Source organism: Triticum dicoccoides, chromosome 5A, assembly GCF_002162155.2.
Source record: "Triticum dicoccoides isolate Atlit2015 ecotype Zavitan chromosome 5A, WEW_v2.0, whole genome shotgun sequence".
Classification (NCBI taxonomy): domain Eukaryota; kingdom Viridiplantae; phylum Streptophyta; class Magnoliopsida; order Poales; family Poaceae; genus Triticum; species Triticum dicoccoides.
In genome coordinates, this window is record NC_041388.1 from 29,100,628 (window position 1) to 29,121,339 (window position 20,712).

General features: G+C 43.7%; 1 protein-coding gene and 1 pseudogene across 1 annotated transcript; both read left to right on the forward strand.

The window, feature by feature from the left end:
* Window positions 1-3,563: 3,563 nt before the first annotated feature.
* LOC119298905 (serine/threonine-protein phosphatase BSL2 homolog) lies at window positions 3,564-13,233 on the forward strand. The gene is made up of 21 exons (XM_037576214.1): window positions 3,564-4,156; window positions 5,346-5,406; window positions 5,544-5,622; window positions 5,742-5,821; window positions 5,905-5,999; window positions 6,102-6,201; window positions 6,716-6,785; window positions 7,313-7,414; window positions 7,524-7,605; window positions 8,081-8,260; window positions 9,703-9,970; window positions 10,091-10,325; window positions 10,512-10,682; window positions 10,889-11,127; window positions 11,228-11,312; window positions 11,393-11,491; window positions 11,580-11,779; window positions 11,859-11,934; window positions 12,020-12,155; window positions 12,242-12,381; window positions 12,473-13,233. Exons 1-21 carry the CDS (start codon window positions 3,760-3,762, stop codon window positions 12,560-12,562), a joined length of 2,985 nt encoding a protein of 994 aa, XP_037432111.1. The 5' UTR covers window positions 3,564-3,759; the 3' UTR covers window positions 12,563-13,233.
* Window positions 13,234-18,738: 5,505 nt separating this feature from the next.
* Window positions 18,739-20,712, forward strand: part of LOC119298906 — a 5,847-nt pseudogene continuing 3,873 nt past the window's right edge.

The window sequence follows — 20,712 nt, forward strand, 5'->3', positions numbered from 1 at the left end:
TGGGCCGCGCCCCCTCCCCCCTAGTCCGAATAGGACAAGGAGAGGGGGGCGGCGCCCCCTTCCTTCTTCTCCTCCACCTCTTTCCCCTCTCTCTCCTAGTCCAACAAGGAAAAGGGGGGAGTCCTACTCCCGGTAGGAGTAGGACTCCTCCTAGCGCGCCCCTCTCTAGGCCGGCCGCACCCCCCCCCTTGCTCCTTTATATACGGGGGCAGGGGGCATCCCAGAGACACAACAATTGATCGTTTGATCTTTTAGCCGTGTGCGGTGCCCCCCTCCACCATAGTCCACCTCGATAATACTGTAGCGGTGCTTAGGCGAAGCCCTACGTCGGTAGAACATCATCATGGTCACCACGCCGTCGTGCTGACGAAACTCTCCCTCAACACTTGGCTGGATCGGAGTTCGAGGGACGTCATCAGGCTGAACGTGTGCTGAACTCGGAGGTGTCGTACGTTCGGCACTTGATCGGTCGGATCATGAAGACGTACGACTACATCAACCGCGTTGTGCTAACGCTTCCGCTTTCGGTCTACGAGGGTACGTGGACAACACTCTCCCCTCTCGTTGCTATGCATCATCATGATCTTGCGTGTGCGTAGGATTTTTTTTAAAATTACTACGTTCCCCCACAGGGAATGAGTTTTGGTTGCAACATTTCATGTATGTTATCCAATGGTATCAAGCATCAATGAGGACATACAAACAAAGAGTCTAAATAGAAGATATGAATACAAGACCTACAACACACAGAACACACCGATAAAAACAACAGAGCACCATACAATACCAAAGAGCCCTACATCGAAAACACATGTAATGATGCACCAATTTTCTCTATTCTTGCATGGAACGGACGATGTTGCTCTAGAGCGGTTTGTTTAAAGTAAGAGTCATAATCCAAAATAGAAACAAAGCCACAAGGCTTGTGTGAAAATGTATGGAGAAATATTCAAATATAAATACAACAACTCTGTGAATCAATACCACTTGATGTTAATTGTTGTATGTTCACTCACTAGATGGCATTGTACAAGACTTTGACTATCAAAATCGCACCATTTAAAATTGACAAACAATTATATATTCCTTCACTGCTCAATGCTCATAGTGGGTAGTGTGGGAACCAATTCCGGCTAAACTTTTAGCATCCATTAGTAGTAAGCATTGACTTTAATAAGAACCAACACCATAGATTGACTAGTGAGTGAAGGTGGATACGCCTCTAGCCCATCGGGGTCCAACATCAACATTGATGTCATATGTGTCTTTGAGTGAAGGTGGATGTGCCTCTAGCCGGGGTCCAACATCAACATCGATGTCATGTGTGTCTCATCAAGCTGTATCTATCTACTATATCACTAAGCTCCCAAGAATTAGAGACCTATCATTTAATTGAGGATATTGGTTTCGGATTGAGTTCCTAATTTTGACTTGGCCAACAATTTTCAATGATCTCTCTCACTCATGTGAAGTGTTTAATTTTTAATTTGGTTCATGATTTTGACTGGTCAATGATTTCTCAAATGAATCAGTAACAACCAACTTGTCAAATTATACCAGTCTTGCGCACGCTCTCATCACTTAACAAAAAAAATGCCAACATGCAACACTGTAGCACCAATATGATTTTGGATCGAGCTCCCAATTTTTCACGTGGTCATCAATTTCACAAGGAGCTCTCTCATTCAAGTGAGGTGCTCAATTTTGAATTTGGTTCATGATTTTGACTGGCCAATGATTTCTCAAATCAATCAGCAACAACCAACTTATAAAAATACATCAGTCTCGCACCCTCTCATCACCTGACAAAAAATGAATGCCAACAAGCAACATTGTAGCACAAATATAGTACGTGTGATCACTACCGCAAGAAACATCACTCCATACATGTGGGTTAATTTACTAATAATACATAATAACTAGTGATTTCCCCGCGCGTTGCATCGGAAATTCAAATATTTATTTCAAAAGAATTGTGTATGAAGAAAATGACTAAATCAAATGGTACTATTTTTAAATATATAAATGTTCGTGACTTGCATTGTGTGTAAATAAAGGGTATACATGTACACTAGACCATATCAATTGCAACAATTAAATCGGGGTAAGTCGTAGCCTTTAGAAAGGAAATAGATTAAATAATGTCTGATTTCTAAAACTTGAACATGAGAATGAAGACTAAAAATAGATATGATTTATTATATTTGATTATTATATAGGTTTAAAATATTTGTAGAATATAAGTGGTATTTCTCATACATGTTGAGAGAAATAAAAGTAATCGGTTTAGTGAAGTAAAATTTGTGCATGTTGAGAGAAATAAAAGTAATCGGTTTAGTGAAGTAAAATTTGTGCATGTTGAGAGAAATATACACATGTCTAGTAACAAATATCCCTCCGTTCTTAAATATTTGTCTTTTTAGAGATTTCAAATTGACTACCACATACGGATGTATGTAGACATATTTTAGAGTGTAGATTCACTCATTTTACTCCGTATGTAGTCACTTGTTGAAATCTCTAGAAAGACAAATATTTAGGAACGGAGGGAGTAATAGACATGCTGATGTAACAAATAATTTGTGCATGTATATGGCTAGAAAAATATTGCTAGTGAAATGCTCGCATGGCACATTTTACGAGGTGAAAGGCTTGCATGTTGAGAAAATTAGAGGCAGTGGGATAAAAAAACATGATGGCTCAAAAATATTGTTAGTAGATGCTGACATGGCACACTTGGTGAGATGAAAAGGTTTGCATGCTAAGAGAATTATAGATAACAGGATCAACTATTTGAGTATATAGGATACCCCTAGAAAGAAACCATCAAAACATCACAATATATAAAAGAGAAAAAAAACTTCACCATCTTCCCCACACACCAAACCAAAATAGTTTATTTCTATGAAATTTCAACAACACCAACCGCTCAGTACAGCGTGCCCAATCCTTCTAGCTATTCTTGAAATCTCAATTACGTCCAAGCTACGCAAATCGTTTGTGGTTGACCTTTCCGTTTTTCAAAGCCTTATGGCTACAGACTTATTCCATGTTTTCTATAGGCAAACATGAGCGCGATGATGTGCATCGCAGAAGTTGTACCCAATGTTACGAATGTAAATCCCCAAAACAATTGTTGCGTCATTTTTTTTGAAGAAATGCCCATGTGACAATATTCTGGCCAAATAGGCAAGAATTAAGTCCTGTTAAAGAGCCTCATTTTTTTTGAGACAATTAAAGAGCCTCATTTAAAACAGAGCCAGCAGCGCCAAAACTTTCACACAGCCCACACCAGACCAAATCAAAACGCATTTCTTTTCCTCCTAAAAAAAGATCGCATTTTTCGAATACAATTAGGAGCACAAAAAAATCCCTCGCCCTCGCCCACTCCTCCCCTCCTCTCCGCCGTCTCCGTCACTCCCTCCCTCCGACAGACATCTTCCGCCCCGGTCCCCGAGCTCCGCCGTTATCCCGCGCCCGCCCCTCCCTCCGTCCCCTCCACCGCCCGCCTCCCCGCCGCCCGCGCGAATTCCCAAATCCCCAGGGGCTCTCGCGCGCTCGCATCCCTCCCTCCCTCCCTCCCACACCTCCCCGCGATCCCATCTCCTCGCGCGGCCGCCGGCGGAGCCTAGGGTTCAGGCGATGGAGGCCGCCGGGGACCGGTGAGCTCCCCTAAAGGCGGCGGCTTGTGTGGCTTCCGTGACCGCGCGGGGGATCTCGAGCTCGCGGGAACCCTAGCTAGGTGCGACGACGGCGGCCATGGACGTGGACGCGCGGATGGCCACGGAGTCGGACTCCGACTCCGACGCCGCCGCCGCGGCGCAGCAGGCCGGCGGCACCGTGAGCGTCCCCGTTAGCGGGACCGAGACCCCCTCCGTGTCGCCGCCGCCCGAGGCTGCGGCGGGCGCAGTAGCTCCTCCGGCGGCGGTGGCGGGGCCGAGGCCGGCCCCCGGGTACACGGTGGTGGACGCGCTGATGGACAAGAAGGAGGACGGGCCGGGGTGCCGCTGCGGGCACACGCTCACGGCCGTGCCTGCCGTCGGGGAGGAGGGCTCGCCGGGCTACATAGGCCAGCGGCTGATCCTCTTCGGCGGCGCCACCGCGCTCGAGGGCAACAACGCCACGCCACCCTCGTCGGCTGGGAGCGCCGGGATCCGTACGGCCCTTTCTACCTGAGCTTTTTCCTTGTTTCAAATGGGTTTGTCGGGTGCTGTAGGGCGGCAGTACTTTCTAGCTTGTGCTGTCTGAGAGCCATAGGTTGAAGGGAATTGGAACACTAGGGACGTAGTTGGTGATCTTGCTTTGGAGTGGGAGGGAGGGAGAAACACGATTTTGAGGGTATGTTCTACTGGGGATAGACGGACTGCGAACTTAGTCTTCCAGTTTCTCATTAAAAGGTAGAATTCAGAGTATTGCTTGCGGCTCTCGCGGGTTTAGGCGGGATTGGGTTGATTAATGATGCTGTGAGAATTTGAGGTGCTACCTTGTTTGGATACTATAATGAGTTGGACATCGATGCGTCATTCGCCGTCTAACTCTGCTCACCTTAATTGGAAGGCTAAATATAGGGATCTTGTATTGTTTGTGGTGTAACATAGCCTGAAGGGAATTGTAACAGTAGCCAATGGTTTAGTTTTTCTTAAAACCTGAACCGTAGAACTTCTACGATTTAGTTGGTAATCTTGCTTTGAGTGGGAGAGAGGGAAAAATAAATCAATTTTGGGAGGGAATGTTCTGTTGGGGATAGAAACTACGTAGGACAGATTGTGAATTTAGTGGTCCAGTGTCTCATTAAGAGGTGGAATTCAGAGTGTTGGCTGCTTGGTGCTCTTCGAGGTTTAGGCGGGATTCGGTTAATTAATGATGCTGTGAGAATTTGAGGTGCTACCTTGTTTGGGAAGTAATAACGAATTGGAAATTAAGGCGTTATATTGCCGTGTGATTCTCTGCTCACGCTTTTAATTGGATGGCTAAATATAGTGCTCTTATATCGGTTGAGGCGCCAAACTTAGTACTCCGAATGTGAGTACAATTAAATTCCACTCACGAGATCTCGGTCTCTGTGATGCCTGCCCTACTTGTGTTGTCACGTTAGAATTGTTTTAACGTGTTAGAAATAGTACACTATGGTCTCAAACTGGAAATGTTGATTTGAACTTTTATGTGTCCGTACTCTTTATGGAGGTCAAACAAAGGATGAAATAAATTGCTCAAAACCCATACTTAGAGGTGTTGGAGGATCTTAGCTGGTTGGAAGGAAACTTGGTTTATTTAACTCTTTTACTTGAACATGTCTGACTGGTTGTACATACAATTGATTTGCTTAACGATCTCCTTGATGGCAGGTCTTGCTGGTGCCACCGCAGATGTTCACTGTTACGATGTGCTATCAAATAAATGGACCAGGTACTGTTTTGTATTTTTCAGTTTGGTGCTTCAGTGCTGTGTATTACTCCTTCTCCTAAGTTTTTTTATAGATCCCACAGCCTTTTCTGGCTTAGTATAGTTATTAGTTCTGATATACCACAACACAATGTTGTTAGGCTTACTCCACTTGGTGAACCTCCTTCACCAAGAGCTGCACATGTAGCAACTGCTGTTGGAACCATGGTGGTCATTCAGGTACTTTACACCTCTGTTTTCTTTTTGCTTTACATTAGTAGGTGCATCATTTTTTATCAGGTCAGTGCCAATATAAAACTAATTATAATTTCCCTTTCTCATTGTTTTCTGCGATGCAGGGTGGTATAGGCCCTGCTGGTTTATCTGCAGAGGACCTTCATGTTTTGGATCTTACACAACAACGTCCGCGATGGCACAGGTGTTTTTCACTTCACTATAATTTCATTTCAGAAAAATACTTTTGCTACCATCTGTGCTGAGGGTTCTAAGCCTTCTATGCAGAGTCGTGGTTCAAGGGCCTGGTCCTGGTCCACGATACGGACATGTCATGGCCTTGGTTGGGCAGCGATTCTTGTTGACCATTGGCGGAAATGATGGTAGACAATTTTCTTATGTGCTTATATGGCCTAGAATCGTAGCTTCTTGCAGATTGTTCCATCCTAATTGGTTTCAATACTAACAATACATACTTATTTCAGGAAAGCGTCCCCTGGCAGACGTTTGGGCCCTTGATACTGCAGCAAAGCCATATGAATGGAGGAAACTTGAACCAGAAGGCGAAGGGCCGCCTCCATGCATGTAAGTGAAAGCCTTCTCCTTTTGACTGTAGTTAGATTAATGAGAGAGAAATTTTTCTATGGTGGCATTGTCTTGGAATCTTGCAGTAATTATTAGCAAGCTGCTGTTAGTGGTGATGATGAGTTAGCTTTTGTGCATGCTACCTTGCCTTTATTAATTATAACTACAAGGCTCTCAGCAGTCCCATTACACTTAGGTTTGCAGTGCAGTGCTTTATTTTGCTCTGGTAAATATGGAAAATCTTCGTCATATATTACTCATTGCAATTGTTATTTTCCAAAGCACTCGCCAGCCAAAAGTGTTTTCAGGTTTGTTAAGTTGTCTTGTATGAGAAACATCACAAATCTAAATAGAACCTTTTGCTATCTACTGTACTTCAGAGTTTGTTATTTGCTGCAATGAAACCTCACATTTAAGTAGCTGCAAGATATTTTTGTATGTTGCTGAAAGCAGAGTTGACTCTAGTTTTTTTATCCTTGTGCTGACTGTAGTCTTGTATAATGTTGTTGCTCAGGTATGCAACTGCAAGTGCCCGCTCTGATGGTCTTCTTTTGCTCTGTGGTGGGAGGGACACTAATAGTGTGGTAAGTGACATACTACTTGGCAGTAAGTTCTTCAAGAGTATGGAGTGCAATTTATGTATTACTGATTGCGTATATTTAGTTATTTGACCATTTTGTTAATTTTCTTGTAATAGGAATATATGGTATCTATTTCACTGCTCGTAGTTTTTAGGTTCAAAGCTGCCATAAGTCACAACAAGGGCTCATGCACTTTTCTCGTATAAGTGATAGTCAGAAGCACCGCATGCTTGTACAGAGTCACCGGCGGTCATTCTTTTACATGCATGTACTCCTTTGCAGCATAGGATTAGTGAGTCCATCATGATTTTTTACTGTGCACACTTTAGTCAGTTCACTTGTTAAATCATGCCCTTTAAACAATTTTGGATCAGAATCTGAAACAACCTTTTCAGGGTCCTTTTGGGATTACAGTATTTTACTGTTAGTTTTTAGAGGCAGTGATTTCTGTTATTAATGTCTTCTAAATTTGTGCTCCAGCGTACTCTTCACAGCTAACAATATGCTTTTTTTTTGGCTAAAATCATCAGCCTCTGTCAAGTGCGTACGGTCTTGCAAAGCATAGGGATGGGCGCTGGGAGTGGGCAATTGCCCCTGGTGTGTCTCCATCACCCAGATATCAACATGCAGCTGTAAGTTGCCATTTTTTCCTGCTGGTTTGATTTGTTTGTTTAATTTTGATATTGATCTCACTTTATTGTTGGTGCAATGCAATATTGCTATTTCATTTTCATGCTTTAGGTTTTTGTCAATGCACGACTTCATGTCTCAGGAGGGGCTCTTGGAGGCGGTCGCATGGTAGAAGACTCCTCTAGTGTGGCAGGTTCTATTTTTAGAACTTTGAAGTTATTACCATTTTATTTATTACTCCCTCCGGTCCATTTTAATTGTCTTGATTTAGTACAGCTTTGTACTAAATCTTTCTTCCGTTGGTAACTAAAAGAAATGGATCTTAGTTTATTTGGCTGTAATGTGCAGGAAGATAATTTTGAATGAATTAGTTTCTTAGATTATATATTTGACTATGCTGAACTTCATCTCGCCTCCCTGTTGATACATACGGCCTTTTTTTTCCTCAATGTTTTTTTTTTGAGTGAACTCAATGGTTTTCACTATTTACCAAACATGGAAAGATGCATGCTGTTACTGGTTATATGTGCAGCACATATATCCCTTTTATGGAAGTAGATAGATGTTATGTTCAAATACTTGATATTTTCAGCATTGACCACTTGGTTGATGTTCAAATGCATTACTATTTCCAATCCTTATTTGTTGTGCCATTCTGTCATTCTTAGTGTTGGACACTGCTGCTGGAGTTTGGTGTGACACAAAATCAGTAGTTACAACTCCAAGGACAGGAAGATATAGTGCAGATGCAGCGGGCGGTGAGGCTTCTGGAGAGCTTACACGAAGGTGCAGGCATGCAGCTGCTGCGGTTGGTGATATGATATTCATTTATGGAGGTTTACGGGGAGGTAAACACCTCAGTTTCTAAGCCTCTTCTTACTCCCGACATACATGAATTTTCCTATGTTGTCCTGCAAGTTCTGTTCCTACGGTGGAATGTGGAATTGTCCTATTGAAGCAAAATGTTCGCTAAATCAGTGGTTGCAAATTTACGAAGGGCAGCATGCTAAAATTACCATTCTGGCTTTAGATGTCTGAACTTACTTCACAGGGGTGGCCATTTCTTACGAATTTGTAGTTTAGTTAGTTATATGCAATTTACCTGTTCTGCTTCCTGTTTGCTGAGTGTAAATTCTGTTTATGGGGAGCTATATTGCTAGTTTATCCAGATTAACTGAAGTAACTGATCACTGATATATATGAGATGCTGATCAGTTAAAATGACACATTCATTTGAAATGGTTTTGCTTGTTTACAAATTCTTACTCAGATTTAGTACAGAATGGTCGATAACCTTCGAGAACATGTGATTTTTTATTTCTCAGTGACTTGCTGTGTTTTGTTAAATCATGTTAGTACTTGGTAGTTCTCTTGTGCATGAAGCTTAGATATTGGGATCTTCCTGTGGGATAGCAAAGTCGCATGGTTGGTTGATGTTATAAACAATTCAGCCATGTGATTGCGTTATTTACAAAATGTTGTCATTCCAGTGTTCGTCCATTGAGGCATCTTTACTTGTATGCTGGTGATGATATTCCTTCTAAGCCTTTTCTTTGTTAGGAAAACAGTAGGAACATCCAGTATTAGGCAATCAGCACATAGTTAGATTTTGACTATGCTTACATATTCTTTTTTCCTCTCAAAAAAGGTGCGCAGGGGGTTCACTACTCAAACTTAAATAATCCCTAGTTTTACATTAATATGATTCAAGCCTCCTGTTCTCAATGTAAATTACCGCAGCGAAGTGTTAACTTTGGCACCCACATTTCTTCTTGAAATTTGACATCTGAGTTAGCAGAGTCAGAAGACCCCCAATTCGAACCCGTACACCTTATTATGGCCAAATCTCACCAATTTTGGCAACATCGGGAAGCATTATTTCAACAAGCATGTTTTTCTCATTTATAGAAATCTAGAAAAGCCAACTCCATAAATCTGTGTTGGTTACCTGTTTAGAGGTCAGTAGAAGTGCTGCTTCTGAATGATTGGAATTTGGAAGCTGGTACAAGCAAGTCTTTAAAACTGTGTCCAGGATTGGTTTCAAATCCTGCTCAGAAGCGACCACACACATAATTGCTATTCCTTGCACAGTGCATTTCAATGAAGTGCAGCGTAGCTATCTTATAATTTATCTTTGTTGTTTGTTTACTTTGTTGATTTTGTTTGTGGAGTAGCTGGGAAGAATCGTTTTTTTTCATTTCTTTAACATTTCCTTCAGTTTCGAAGTACATAGGTGCTCATTAGTTTTCTTTCTATTGATGCAATAATTCATATGTAATTGCTACCACAGGTGTGTTGCTAGACGACCTTCTTGCTGCAGAAGATCTTGCTGCTGCTGAAACAACAAGTGCAGCTAACCATGCAGCTGCAGCTGCCGCTAACATGCAAGCTGGAGGAACACCTGGCAGATTTGCTTACAATGATGAACAAACAGGGCAAACAACTACAGAAACAACTGCTGATGGAGCTGTGGTTCTTGGAACCCCAGTTGCACCTCCTGTTAATGGGGATGTGTATACTGATATCAGCCCTGAGAATGCAGTGATCCAGGGACAGAGGTTTGCATTATTTCTGTTCTAGACTCATGCTGTCCATCTTTCTTTGCATGGGTCTTCTGTTCATATTAAATGTGAGCTATATTGAGACGTGTGTTTCAAATCTTTTTATTGTGTGTGTAGGAGATCGAGCAAAGGTGTTGATTATTTGGTTGAAGCATCTGCTGCAGAGGCTGAGGCAATCAGTGCGACTTTGGCTGCTGTAAAGGCCAGGCAAGTTAATGGTGAGATGGAGCATTCACCTGACTCTCCAGACGCCACACAAAGCGGGAAGCTAAATTCAAGCCTTATCAAACCAGATGTTGCTCTTGCAAACAATTCAACACCACCTCCCGGGGTTCGGTTACACCATAGAGCAGTGAGTAGAAAATACAATTAGTCTGAGCTTTGTATCCTTATTAATTCTATGTCCTTCTGTTTATTTATTTTTCTTGGTGGATTATCCTCCGACTGACAGCAATATATTATATCTTAGAGGTTGTCCTCTGAACAGTTTAGCTCAAGTTGCTTGATGGCATGCTTGATGACATTTTTCTTTTTGCAGGTTGTGGTAGCAGCAGAAACAGGAGGTGCCTTAGGTGGCATGGTTAGGCAGCTGTCAATTGATCAGTTTGAAAATGAAGGAAGAAGGGTTATCTATGGCACTCCTGAGAATGCAACTGCAGCTAGAAAATTACTGGATCGACAAATGTCTATTAATAGCGTGCCCAAAAAGGTATTCTACTCTGCAGAAACCAAGTTATCTGTCAAAAACAAGACATGCTAGAAGTACTTTATTGTAGATTTGAAGAATCTGTATGATAAAAGGTTATATAGTACACCCTCCATTTTTGTGTGAGAGATGCGGGTATATAGATGAAACTTATTTAGAGAGAGATTTCTAATTTGCCTTAAAATTCTACTCTTGGGTCATTCAACCAGGTAATTGCCTCTCTCTTGAAACCCCGTGGTTGGAAGCCCCCTGTACGAAGGCAATTCTTCTTGGACTGTAATGAGATTGCAGATCTATGTGATAGTGCCGAAAGGATATTTTCAAGTGAACCAAGTGTCATAAAGCTTAAAGCTCCTATTAAGATATTTGGTGATTTGCATGGTCAATTTGGTGACCTAATGCGCTTATTCGATGAGTATGGTGCTCCCTCAACAGCAGGAGATATTGCGTGAGTATTTTTTTTTCACCCTTTCTTATTTTGAGGATTTGTTACTATCTTGTCAGAGACTTTGTTGATGATCTCACATGTATCTTTTTTGAAATTTCAGTTACATTGATTATCTCTTCTTGGGAGACTATGTTGATCGTGGTCAACATAGTTTGGAGACTATTACTCTTCTCCTTGCACTGAAGGTAGTAACTATCATGCTGTGAGCGTACCATTAGTTTTTTTTTTTTTTGAATTGTGATGCCAAGCTCACTGTGCAATTCAGGTTGAATATCCTCACAATGTACATTTGATTCGAGGGAATCATGAGGCAGCAGATATCAATGCGCTGTTTGGGTTCCGGATAGAGTGCATAGAGCGAATGGTAATGGTTCATCTTTTCATATTACATGTCTGATGTCGCTACGCTTTTATTGCGTGCCTAAATCACTGTTCTCTGGTTTAAAAATTAGGGTGAGCGGGATGGAATCTGGACCTGGCATCGCGTTAATAGGTTATTTAATTGGCTTCCTTTGGCTGCCCTAATAGAGAAGAAAATAATCTGCATGCATGGTGGTATTGGGCGTTCCATTAACCACATAGAGCAAATAGAAAATCTTCAAAGACCGATTACCATGGAAGCAGGCTCAGTTGTTCTAATGGATCTTTTATGGTTAGCAATTTAACTGCTCTTCTTTTATCACACTATTATTGCAAGATCCTCATTCAATATTTTTTTAATTGTTATAAAGGTCGGATCCAACTGAGAATGACAGTGTTGAAGGACTCAGACCAAATGCTCGGGGCCCAGGTCTTGTCACCTTCGGGGTAAGCACCATCTGTGTTTTGATTAGATCTTTTCTCCATGTTGGTTCCTGTGGCCTATGAAAACTAAGATGCACTGTTACCACAGCCTGACCGTGTTATGGAGTTCTGCAACAACAATGACCTACAGTTAATTGTGCGAGCACACGAGTGTGTGATGGATGGCTTTGAGCGTTTCGCCCAAGGTCACTTGATCACCCTCTTCTCGGCAACAAACTACTGTGGTATGGATATGTTATTCTTGCATAGTTTATTCTTGTCATCCCTTGCAGTTGGACTGGCCCCATTTGCTCATACGTTATATGCACAGGTACGGCAAACAACGCAGGTGCAATCTTAGTTCTGGGAAGGGATCTTGTGGTTGTCCCAAAACTCATTCATCCTTTGCCACCTGCCATTACATCTCCTGAGACATCCCCGGAGCATCATATTGAGGACACATGGATGCAGGTAGGCTGCTTTATTGAAAGACATTGATGTATTTGCACGAGGTCATAACGTTGTTTGCCCACTTCTAACTACCATCTTGTGTTAAAACCAGGAACTAAACGCCAACAGGCCACCAACTCCAACCAGGGGCCGCCCTCAAGCAGCTAACAATGACCGAGCAGGCCCTCTTGCATGGATATAGCAGCTTCGTGCCATGCTGAAGCAATCTGTTCCAAGTCTCCGTCAGTGGGTTCTGGCTATATTTATCAATTTTGCCCACAGGCGGATGATCTTATACCCAGGTGACATGCTATCCCAAAACAATGGCAACAGGAAATCTTTTGCGGGGATCATCTAAGCTTAGCGATCTGAGGGCAAAGGCAGAGAAGTTTTGCCGATCACCGCGGACAGAGCTCTCCAAGTTTTTCCCTAAACATGACAAGTAGAGGAGCCGACCATCGGCTTACCGATAGATCCTGCCTGCTAGGCTTCACCTGTACATATGCTCAGATGCCAGCCGGCAGATAGGTGGGGTGTATGTTGTTTTGTCGACAGATTGGAGGGGGCAGAAGGGGATGATAGTGTTATTGTACTAGGTATTCTTTCCCTGTGTCTAGTTTCTTTTTCCCAACATGTTGCAAAGTAATGGAGTGGCCAAAGGAGGAGTAAACTTTATTTGATGGGGGCCTGTCTGTCAGCCCTTGTAAAATAGTGGTATTCACCTGTTTGTGTTATCACAGTGCCCCCTCACTGTAATTTCTGACTCTGCTGCTTGTGTACAATACCATTCTTTTTTCTGTTTAAAGGTTTTTGGTGGTGGTGAGCACAATTGGTGATTTAATTTAATTTATTGTAGGAGCTGTCCAGTTTTTACATCTTTGTTGTGTTTATATTGGTGGATGGGGTTTTACCGGTTCTTTTTAGCCTTGGACAATTCTGATAGGAAACAACTTTGGCACTGCAGAAGTATTTATATTTGTAATGATGTTAGTAGATATCAAAACCAAACCTTGTCATGGAAATTCTGTTTATGTCGAGTGCTGTATATTCTGGCAAAATATCATTGGGAAAATCTGAATCTATGCAGATTTACATTTTTACTGAATTAGCAAACATGTGAGAACTCTAGAAGTTGACTCTTTTTTTCTTCTCAAAATAATGTAGGTATGTTATAAAGATCCGCGTTTGTCTACGGCATATCATAGTTATTGCACGTCTAAGTGAAACGATTAAGCATGAAAAGGAAATGAAAAAGCAAAAAGAACTAGCCGCACAAATCTCCATGTAATATTAGTGACATAGAACTCAGATGTGCAATACTTATAGCACATTTAGATGTGCTTTAGCAAAATTGTAAAGATTCACTAGACATACAAAGCACACTAAATATAATGAAAGTTACATTAAGGTTTCTAGATCGACCACCGAACTAGCCTCCAACGTGTGTGCCCCTAAGGACTAGCGCTCAGAGCTGTAATGGTCGTAGTTAAACCCTTGAATCAATCTAATGAAATTGACACCAAATCTTGCATTGCGTACGTACGACGAGAAACCCTAACCTCGCCGTCTCAAGGACTTGACAGGAATTTATATCGGAACTTGGTCTAATCTGTCCCAACAGACGAATTTTTGGTGTATTAGAGCCTGGAAGACCGACTCGAAGATGAAGCGTCGCCCTTGCAAGGGCTAAACTCCTAGCCTATCTACTAGTCAGAGCTGAGGCACCAGGCCCTCCCTGCCATTGGTCGTCGGAGTGGCAGGCGCGGGGAGGGAGGAAGACTTTGCCCTAGTTGCGTTGCAAAGTTAACTCTCTTTAACTAATAAAGGTTGTTTTTTCACTGAAAAAACGAGAGTGATGCTTTAGGTTTTGCAGGGGCACGAGTGAGCAATTTTCACAAACAATCTCTATATATACTTGAGTACTTAGTTTAAAAAAATCATATTGTAAAATTATTTGTAATGAGTATCTAACAAATCCAAATAATTGTTTACAATTAGCGAAGAAAAAAATATATAAATTGATTGTGGCGTTTTTTTATGTAAAAGACAAACTATTTCCTTGATCCAGATTATATGTACTTTAGGACATTGACATAGTTTCCTACAAGGTTTTTGACCATTAGTTTAATTGTGTACAACGATGTCGTCTCACATATATGAATAAACATACACACAAAAGAACATTTTATGATAAATTCAATAATACTGATTTGATGCTTGTGGATGCTACTTTCTTGTCCCGACATTGAACTTCAGTAGTAGCAACATCCAGTGGCGGAGGACGGAAAAAAATTAAGATGGGACGGACCTTGCATAGACAACCATCGCGCCAACACGCCACCCAACAACGGCCACTAGCAATGCCATGGTTGTTTGTCTTAGGGACGACCGCCCATAGTGGTCACTATTGCTAGGGTTGGTTGCTTGCTCACTTGGTGAGAGTGACGGAGTTTGATTGAAGCAATCGGGGGCAAAAAACTAAATTTGGCACCATGAAATAACTTTGTCATTTATAACTACACAAAAATATCTTATAAAATTCACAAAAAGTTACCACGTACAAAAAAGTACGAAAAAAGCTCAATTTCTTGAAAAAAAAACTATAATTTAAACTCAATGCTTAACAATCAAACATGAAATGAATCGCATATAGAAATGCTTCAATTTAGTTCAACAATACATATATGAATACATACATCGGGACTGCACACACAACCATTTTCTTCAATTAAATTTAGGTTCAATGCACGGGGAGTTCTGGCAAAATTACCTAGGATGAAAAATTCAATTCATTGTCACATAAGCAGATAAGCTCCTGCACAAGCTAGCTATACGTCACCCAAAACCTGGAGCCAAGCAGCGGTTCTAATATCCCCTCATGGTCGTATCTAATAAAATTTCCAACCGGTGATGCATTGTAAGAAAATTGCGTTGAGCAGCTGATTAGGCAGGCGGCAGGCGGCGCTCGCGTTGGAGCTCCATACAACATGCCCTACTTTATTTATTCTTTTTTTAGAACGAAGGCTCAAGGAGAGCCCGACTTTGAATTAACAAAGTTATTAACCGGCCAGGATTACAACCTTTATCTATTCTGAAAAGGAAAACCACACGTGGATGCCGGATTGCCAGTGTATGCAGCGATGCAGCGTACAAGTACTCCCTCCGATTTTTATTTAGTCCGCGTATTAGCTTTGGTCAAAGTCAAGCTTTGCAAACTTTGACAGAGTTTAGAAACAAAAATATTAACCTATACCATAACAAATCAACACCATTAGATTTATTATTGTATGTACTTTCACGTTATATAGATTTGTTATCGTAAATATTTATATCGTTTTCTATAAACTTGGTCAAAGTTTATGAAGTTTGACTTCAATCAACTCTAATATGCAGAGTAAATAAAAACGGAGAGAGTATATCGAGTCTTGCGCGGAATCAAGATAGGGCGGGCGCCCAACCTCGCCCTACCGGGTCCTCCGCCTGTAGCAACATCTACTGTGCCATTGACTCCTCGTGGACTGGATTGTATTTTCATTTTTCTTCCTCTGATCTTTGTTATAATTTTAGTGTTCGATTAATATGCAGTTTCGGCTAAAAATACAATAGACTGGGCTTTTTGAGAAGCGTTCGCAGCACCACTTGTTGGTTGCAGCGAGGCTCCTCTTTTATTCTTGATCTTGTATTAGCGGATTGTAATCATCCAGTTGTGGAACAAAGCTCCCTTTTACCCTGAAAAAGAAGATATGGTAATCCACTCAAATTACCAAGCCATGCAAGCAGTCACTATGAGTCACCTCATGGTAAGATTTGAGTGGCTAGCGAAGTGGGAGAAGGAAGTCATTCTACCAGCGAGAGGGAGAGAGCGTGGCCGCGGAAGGTGCGGTAGTGAGAGGTGAAGGAGACCCCATGAGCGGCGGAGGGGACCCTACGCGTCGCTCCGCTCTGCCTCAAACATCTCTCCTCCCTTGCTCCTTATCTTCCTCCCAACAGATAGCTCCCGACCCTCAAGTTCCCGCACACAGCCAATGGACGGCACACACCTCTCCTCCTTCCTTCTGGCACTACAACCAACTGTTGTAGCACCATTGCGACAGTGGTGGCATGCTGCTTCCCAACGGCTGCTTGGAAATGTAAGATTTGGCTATTTTGGTGGCAATCAGGCGTGGATAGAAATGTACCAACATGAGTTCCACCATAAATTCAAGGAGAGACCCCTCTTGATAATGCGGCTTTCCTAAGTCTCAGATGAAACTGAAAAACCTTTGAGTCTTCGAAGAACCGACACCTTTTCCCTTTTGAATTACGAGGCCATCCATCTCCCTCAATAACCACTGAGCAACCAATGTCCTCAGCTAACTTGATAACCGACATTAGTGCTCACTAACTCCATTATCATCAAAAGCGATATGAGGACACAAATTCCCAAAGGCCCTTCCCCTGCGCCAGACCGAACATCGTCGAGGTAAATAGAGACCTCATTCCAACACGCCATCGCCACCACCACTTCATTGATGTTGCTGGCGAAACAAAACCTAAGGAGAAAAAACCTGGAATTTACGAACGGGTCCCCACTCCTCTTTCCGCCGATGAGGACACTAGACGGGAGGGGGGCGATGCGGTAGCCGGGGGGGGGGGGCTTGCTAGTGGCAACTAGGCTTGAGAGGGGCTGAGTTGGGTTTTGTTTTTTGTTGTCAATTGATTATTATTATTCCACGTATGATAATTTTTGATGTAAAGAAGAGATAATAGGGGTGAGGGGAGAGAATAAAATTGACCCTTGGTCAAGTGCATCCATAAGGTAGAATCCTTCACCCCCTCCACTTGACCACATCATTTTAAACTGCCTTTATATAATATGCTATTATCCAACGAGACAACATACAGACACAAAAAGTGTACATTTCATACCGCACGACTCCTAGCCCTCTCTCATGACTTTTCCTCGATCTAGGGTTCCCACACCACCATCCATCCTCTGTTGGTAGATTGCCGGCCTTTTCCTCCTCGAGTGGCTCTATCGGCTCCATTGGTGGGGTGTGCACTGAGGTCACGATCTACTAATGAGAGTTGTAGTTTATTCCATCTTGAGGCATTAGGTAGGTTTCACTTATCCGTTGCCCCGACTCTTCTAGTGTTGGTGTTCAAAATTGATTCCCCCGCCTGCTACTTAGGGTCCGTTCGGATGTCTGTTGGCTTCCAACTTCCCGAGAAGCCCGCGAGAAGCCAGCCGAACGGAATCGCTCCGAGAATCTGGCTCCTGGAGAACAAGCAGCAGGCAGTGCAATTTTTGGGAGCAGCCTCAGCCCAGCTTCGAAAAAACGAGAAGTAGGAGTTGTAGGAAATTACACTCGATTGCCCTCCCGAAGTGGACGCTCGAACCGTTTTCTCTCGTGACCGACCCTCGAACCGTTTTCTCCCGCGAGAAGCCAGCTCGCCCAGCCGAACGCGAGAAGCCAGCGGGCCCAGCTCCCGCGAGAAGCCAGCAGGCCCAGCTCCCGCGAGAATCTGGCTCGTTTCGGAAGCTGGAGAGCTTCCGAACGGGCTCTTAGTCCTAGGCGGTGCATGCGTTGTTGACTTAGATCGGGTGGACATGTAGGTCTTCACTGCCCGCCACTTTGGTCCTTTCGACGACGATGCTTAATAAGGCCTCTTTCGGCTTTCTTCTCTAGCTTTGATCGTGTGTGCACCATCAGATCTAACAACTATTTTTGAAGGGACATGTTTTGCCTTTTGCTCTGGGGAAGCGGCGGTAATTGCTGTGTCTTTGCTTATGTAGCAATGACATCGATTTGGTTATCTCGTTGACTCGTGTGGACATCTAGGTTTGATCGACACAACATGTACCCTCTCTTTTTTTCAAGCCGTGGATCCTTCAGCATCGACATCGCCACCACTTCTCGCCCCCCGCATGGATTCACTTTCTTGTTCCGGCGACGACACGGAACTCCGGCAACAGAAGGCATCCACGCACCATCGGTACGTGTGCGATGGTGAGGGGTGGAGGGCTCCCCATGGACCGGATTGCATTTTCCTCTTCTTTTGATGATCTTCTTTGGGTTTGTCCGGGTGCATGAGGTATTGCACGTCTAAATGACTCAATCAAGCATAAAAAGGTAAAAAAGAAAAAAACACACGGATCGATTCGCGTACGATGAATCAATGACATAGGACTTTAGCAAAACTGATTTTCTTATGATGAAAGTGTTGGATTGATATGCTTGTAGGGTGGTAATCCACTCATCATCAAATTACCAATCCAACCAGTGCTTGTGGTAAGATGTTTGTGGCTGGCGAGGCGGGAGGAGGAAGCCAGCCAGTCCACCGGCGAGAGCGTGGCCGCGGGAAGGCGCGACAGCGAGAGGCGGAGGAGACCCCGCGCGGCGCTCCGCTCCGCCTCAAACGCCTCCTTATCTTGTTCCCAACGGATAGCTCCCGGCTCCCCGAGTTCCCGCGCGCGCACACCCACCGGACGGCACGCGCCTCGCCTCCCACTGCATCCAAGCCAACTGCTCTGGCGCCATGGCGGCGGCGGCGGTGGCGGGGTGCTTCCCCGCTTGCTGCCGCTGCGCGTCCTCCTCCCGGTCCCGGGTGACGCCCGCGTCCACGTCGGTCGCCGCCTGCGTGCTCCAGCCGCCGCGCCGGAGGAGCAGGTCGCAGTCCCTGCCGCGCCTGGGGCTCGGGGAGGCGGCGGCGAGGATGGCGATGGTCAGGACGACGGCGAGGAGGGGGCGGCGGGCGTTCCGGGTGCGCGCGGGGGTGGGCGTGGAGATCGCCAGCGCCGTGGAGGTGATCAACGACCTGGGCTTCGACACCCTCACCTTCCTCGGCGTCACCGTCCTCGTCGTCCCCGCCTTCCGCGTCGTCAAGGCTAGCCCGGTGATGTCTCGCTCCGCGCCTCCGCTACCTCCCCGTCGCCTCCGCTAGCTCCGCGCGCCTCCTGACATTATATACCTCCCGTGTTGATTCCTTGCGCAGATCCTCGGCTTCTTCTGCGCCGGCGTCGTCCTCAACCAGTTCGGCCTCATCAGGAACCTCACCGACGTCAAGCTCCTCTCCGAGTGGGGGATCCTCTTCCTGGTACTTCTTCTACCTGCTGCTGCTGCTGCTACTGGAATTCAGATGATTTGTTATTGATTGATTAACTGATTGATTGAGTGATTGAATTGATTGAGTGATTGATTTGACGCTCTGCCTCTGCACTGCAGCTGTTCGAGATGGGGCTGGAGCTCTCCCTCTCTCGCCTCAAAGCCCTTGCCAAGTTCGCCTTCGGGATCGGTTTGCCTCAGGTGTGCATCGCATTGCTTACTCACTGATCTATTATAATCATCATCCTAACTGTACTATATCTACCACCTATCATCTGTCATCGGTTTCTCATGTTAGTTCAGAGTAGTTTTACTGACTCAAATACTAAGCATTGACAAATGGAAGTATCTGTATTGATTGGCGTGAACCAAAATTACTACATTCTAATCTCATCAATCATTGTCCAAGACATGCCCTGTTGTTTTTCTTTTAAAGGAGGATAACCCCAGACATGCCCTGTTGTTAGGCATCAAAAAAAGGTTCTCTTGGCACTTGTGAAACTGAACTTTTCTTGGCACCAGGGCATTCCCTGGCTTTTGTTCATTGACTTGCATACGTAATTTCGGAATGCTCCATGGGAACTGATCTTGGGCCTTTTGATATATTCTCAAGGTTCTTCTGTCAACGCTGGCCTTCGCGGCATTTGAGCTTCCCCCTAATGGTGCTATTGGAACAAGAATCCTGCAGTTCCTCTTTAATTCAAGACCTGACCTGGTAAGGAGTACTCTTAAACCACAAAAAAGTTATGTTACCTGTATTTCCACACATGCATAGCTTGTTTTCCTTTACAGCTTGGGTCAAAGAATCTTTCGTGTGATCTCATTTCCCTTTTACATTTCAACAATGGTTTCTCACTTTCTTATTCTGATTGCTTGTACTCTCGGGGGCGTGAAGTATGCATTGTTGAAATATTTACCAATAACACAAACTATTCTTCAATTTGTGATATTTTTTTCTCTTGATACGTGTATTGCTAAAATTGTCCGGCTTATCAATGCTAACTCAGCTGTTTATTCTATTTAATAATTACATTTAATTTGGATCTACAATTCTACATATGCAGGTGAATATCAGGAGTGTCGACGAAGCAATAGTGATTGGAGCTGCCCTCTCCTTATCTTCATCTGCTTTTGTTCTTCAGGTATACACTAATTGTACTCACTGGCTAGCAATGTATCAGCTGTTTTCTGGTAATTTTTTTATATCGTTAGACACTTTGTTCAAGTATGAACCTTTCAATGAGAGCTTATCCATATTGGGCACATT

Bases quoted from the DNA above. Each gene is read 5' to 3' on its own strand.
- LOC119298905 (XM_037576214.1), top strand. From the start codon at position 3,760: ATGGACGTGGACGCGCGGATGGCCACGGAGTCGGACTCCGACTCCGAC. The intron at 6,202-6,715 runs GTAAGTGAAAGC...GTTGTTGCTCAG, and splicing joins GAAGGGCCGCCTCCATGCAT to GTATGCAACTGCAAGTGCCC. The intron at 11,492-11,579 runs GTAATGGTTCAT...TTTAAAAATTAG, and splicing joins TAGAGTGCATAGAGCGAATG to GGTGAGCGGGATGGAATCTG.